Source organism: Rhipicephalus sanguineus, chromosome 4 (genome assembly GCF_013339695.2).
Source record: "Rhipicephalus sanguineus isolate Rsan-2018 chromosome 4, BIME_Rsan_1.4, whole genome shotgun sequence".
NCBI classification, from domain to species: domain Eukaryota; kingdom Metazoa; phylum Arthropoda; class Arachnida; order Ixodida; family Ixodidae; genus Rhipicephalus; species Rhipicephalus sanguineus.
In genome coordinates this window covers 153,763,410-153,767,235 of record NC_051179.1, presented here as the reverse complement: position 1 = coordinate 153,767,235, position 3,826 = coordinate 153,763,410, and the positions used below count along the sequence as shown (strand labels likewise).

The following is a 3,826-nucleotide window of genomic DNA, read 5'->3' as shown; positions in this document are numbered from 1 at the left end:
TTTCTAACGGCGACAAGGGGATTCTAGAAACACTCTCAAGCGATGATCTCGTACAGTAAACAGTCAAGGAATAACAGCACAACGACACGAGGCCTGCATGATCGAAGCATAAGATTGCGTAGCGCAATGCGCATCCTTCAAACATGTCATTTATGGTGGTGTATATAAGAGCACCCAAAGCACAAAACATACCTGCCTATCGGGTATCTGTTGATCATCCTCGCTGTGCCAACACGACGGTTCCTGCAAACAGTTTCCATGCAATGAAGTACAAAAAGTTACGTAGTTCAGCGACCTTCTTCAACTTTACCCAAGTTTGGCACAGTCGCTCGTCAAAAGGCTCAAGCTTCCGCTCCTGTGGAACCGCGATCGCCGCTTGTCAAAACACTCGGACGCGGATTGTCTTCGGAAGTACACTCGATCACTCGATCACGTGAGTAATCGATGAACGAAGCAAGAAAGCACTTTTGAGCGCGGACACAAAGCTGTGCGTCCCGTGAGGCTGTGTTTGATTGGGCAACGAACAACGACCATCATCCGCCACTGGATCAAGGCAGGAGAACGCCCAACACGCGGAAAATGCCCAGTCGGACGAATGTCGCGTACGATAAGCACGCAATAAACGCACACAATACACGTAAACATAAGCGCGGCACACATATTTCACGGGAAGCTGGTGGTGCTCCGGCAGTACGAGACCTGTTGCAACTGTTAGCTTACAGTCTAAACCAAAAGATGTAGTGGCAGCAGTGTCGTGATATGCTACAGGCCATAATTTTATTTAAAATAAAACGTATTTGTGGCTTTCACACAGGCGAAGGTCAGGGAGGCGGGGCTCTGTATATAACGTTGCGTCCGCCTTTCGCGTCGGGCCCCATATAAGCGTTGCGTCCGCTCGAGCCATTTCGGCCTCGGGCTCCATATAAGCGTTGCGACCGCTCGCGGCCGCATATAGCGGGTCCCAATCCGTCACCGCAGAATTTGTCACGCTTAATGGCGATTGAAGGGCCGCTTATATGCAGTACGTTGTGGTGGAATAAAAATGGGCCGTTTATGTGCCGGACGTTATACGGTACTTGAATAAGAGTGTAGGATTTCTTGGGAGTGGGTAAGGGAGGGATTTGGGGGAGGGTATGTCCGACGGTTCAAACGGGGTATTTGCGTGAGCTCGGCAAAAGTGTGCGCCCGCTCCTTCGAGAAGCCCGAATCGAGGCTGTCCTGAGCCCGGCGTATTAATCCTCGGGCCAATTTATCGGCAGCCTCGTTTCCGGGGTTCCCTGAATGAGCCGGCACCCACTGGAGTTCTACCATGCGTGGTACAGCCTAGAGGGAAGACAAAGACGCGCGTAGCGTTACTCTTCGCGTTCCACGACGCGAGGTCGGTAGCATGCCCAAAGAACGCCAGCGGAACGCGATCGTGCAAGTGCTCCGGCGTCGCATCGCCTCATGGTCCCCTTTAGCGGGAAATGGTGTAATTTTTTCCCTTCGCGCGATAGTGGTTACGGACACCGGCAGCAGCGGCAGCGGACAATTACGCCACCATAATCGGCTGTTGTGATCTCATAAGAACTTTCATTGTAGAATAACGGTTCGAGCCGGCATCGAACCCGATGTTCTGCTTGGCAGTCAAGTGCCCTTCACCTGAGAGCCATGCCAGTGCTTTAAACGGCTTTCGAAAAGACTGAGGAGTCACGTTAAAAGACGTAACATTGAGTGGAAGAAGCGCGAATTGCACAACGCTTCGCACCGTGGACATCGCGTAATGAATGAGTTTTAAAGCCGCCCACCCATTTCAGGGGGCTCAGTCATAATTCGTCATCGTAATCATAATTAGCCAGAGTATCAACAGGGCGTGCCGCACCGCAGGCGCGTATTGCATTACAGACACGAAGTTAGTACTTCGCTACAGAAATGAAATGGAGGATAAAGCTACCGCCTTCCGTTCTTAAAGAAGAAGGGTAAGCGTGCACCAATCTTATTTTTCGCCCTTTTTATGCAGGTAAGCGAAGAAGACAACAGGACCGCAGTTCCTTGTCATGAGTGGGACTACTACATCGCAAACAAGGCAGACAGCATCGTGAGCCGCTTCGACCTAGTTTGCGACCGAAAGTATCTCTATGACCTGTCCTCGCTCGCGCCTATCATCGGTTCCGCCCTCGTGGCGCCGCTGCTCGGCTTGGTATCAGACCGCGCGGGCAGGAAGCCGGTGATGATAGCATGCGCGTTCGCCCAGCTCTTCGCCACCATCGGATGCAGCTTCTCGGAGACGTACTCGTTCTTCATCTTCACCCGGTGCCTGCTCTTCGTAGCGACCGACGTCACCTTTCTCAACACATTTATCTTGATCCACGAGGTCACTGGAAACGCACACCGCACTACGTTCACTATCCTCGACACTGCAGTACCGGCCATCATAGTCCCTCCGCTGATGCACGCGCTGTCTCTCCTCGAACCGCGCTGGGTGCTGGCCCAGGCGCTCCCCGTCCTTGGAGGCGTCATGCTTGCGGCTTGGTGCTGTCTGCAGGAGGAGTCGCCCACCTGGCTCATCGCCACACGACACATCGCTAGAGCCGAGAAAGCGGTACTGCTGGCAGCCAAGGAAAACGGCGTGGACGTGGCAAAGGCCCGGGCGACATTTACGGTCATCAAGGAACAATTGTACAAGTTGGACGATGATTCCCCCAATGCGGCTACAATGGAGCGCGTATTGGAGGCTGTTAAGACGCGACGTCGCGCAATATCCGCCCTTCTGGCCAGGTTCGCTTTGGACGCCACATTCATCGGCGTCACCATTAGCGACGTGACCACAGGGATTTTCTGGGAGGTGGCACATGTCATCGCGTTTGCGGGCTACGTGGCTTCCATCTGCGTTTGCATACGGCGATACGGTGTAAGGGGACTCTGTCCAGTCTACTGGTCATCCTGAGTGGCTTCTGCGTTCTAAAAACGCTGGCGATCATCACCGGTCAACATACGTTGGCGCTCTTTGTGCACGCAGGTTTGAAAGTGGCCGTGTCCGGCGCAATGGCCGTCACGCTTTGCTACACGGCAGAGACGTTTCCAACGGCTGTGCGGAACGTCGGCATCAGCCTAGCCCACCTCGCCGGGGGCGTGGGCAACGTCGTAGCCATTGCCGTCATACTTCTCACCGAACCACACGCCGGTCATGTGTTTTATGCTCTGTCGGCCTTCATGGTTCTGCTAAGCGTCGCGGCGATACAATGGCTTCCCAAGGTCTATATTCAAAGACCGCCACGGGCGGGATCGCTTGCCTCGTTGAGCGTCCAGGAACAAAAAGCGGCACTCATAGCATCGCTGAACTCTGGGACTCGTGGCCACAGGCACAGGGAAAGCAAATATTCGGTTGCGCATTGACTATCCACGCCAAATTACACCATTACGAAAAATTTGCCTCCTAAACCTCTTCAGAATTTACCGACTGCATGTATCGTGTATAGTTTTGCGATATAGTCATTAGGTTGTCATTGCATGGGAGATATTCCTGTGGTACAGTGTGAGAATAGTCCTTATGCAGCGAAATCTCGTAGACAGTCGAGAAAATGTAGAACCAATGGCTTTCATTATGGTGTAATAGTAGCGCAAAAAAGACGAAGACAAGAAAGTGAGTAAGCGCTTGTGGTGTTCACTTTCCTGTCTTCGTCTTTTTTTGCGCTACTATTACACCAGTATAAGTCAGTACCAACTAGCTCGCCTTTCCGTTTTGCTTGGCTTTCATTACCATAAACGTTTTCTTGTGCGCACTGTTCGCGATCGAGACTTGGGATTTGGTTTCCTCAATAGAACTCATTTGAATTGACGATTGGAA

General features: G+C 52.4%; 1 protein-coding gene across 1 annotated transcript; it reads left to right on the top strand.

The window, feature by feature from the left end:
- The first annotated feature begins 1,993 nt into the window (after window positions 1-1,993).
- Window positions 1,994-2,926, top strand: LOC125758330 (solute carrier family 22 member 16-like). Its single transcript, XM_049415387.1, has one exon. It carries the CDS (start codon window positions 1,994-1,996, stop codon window positions 2,924-2,926), a length of 933 nt encoding a protein of 310 aa, XP_049271344.1.
- Window positions 2,927-3,826: the final 900 nt, after the last annotated feature.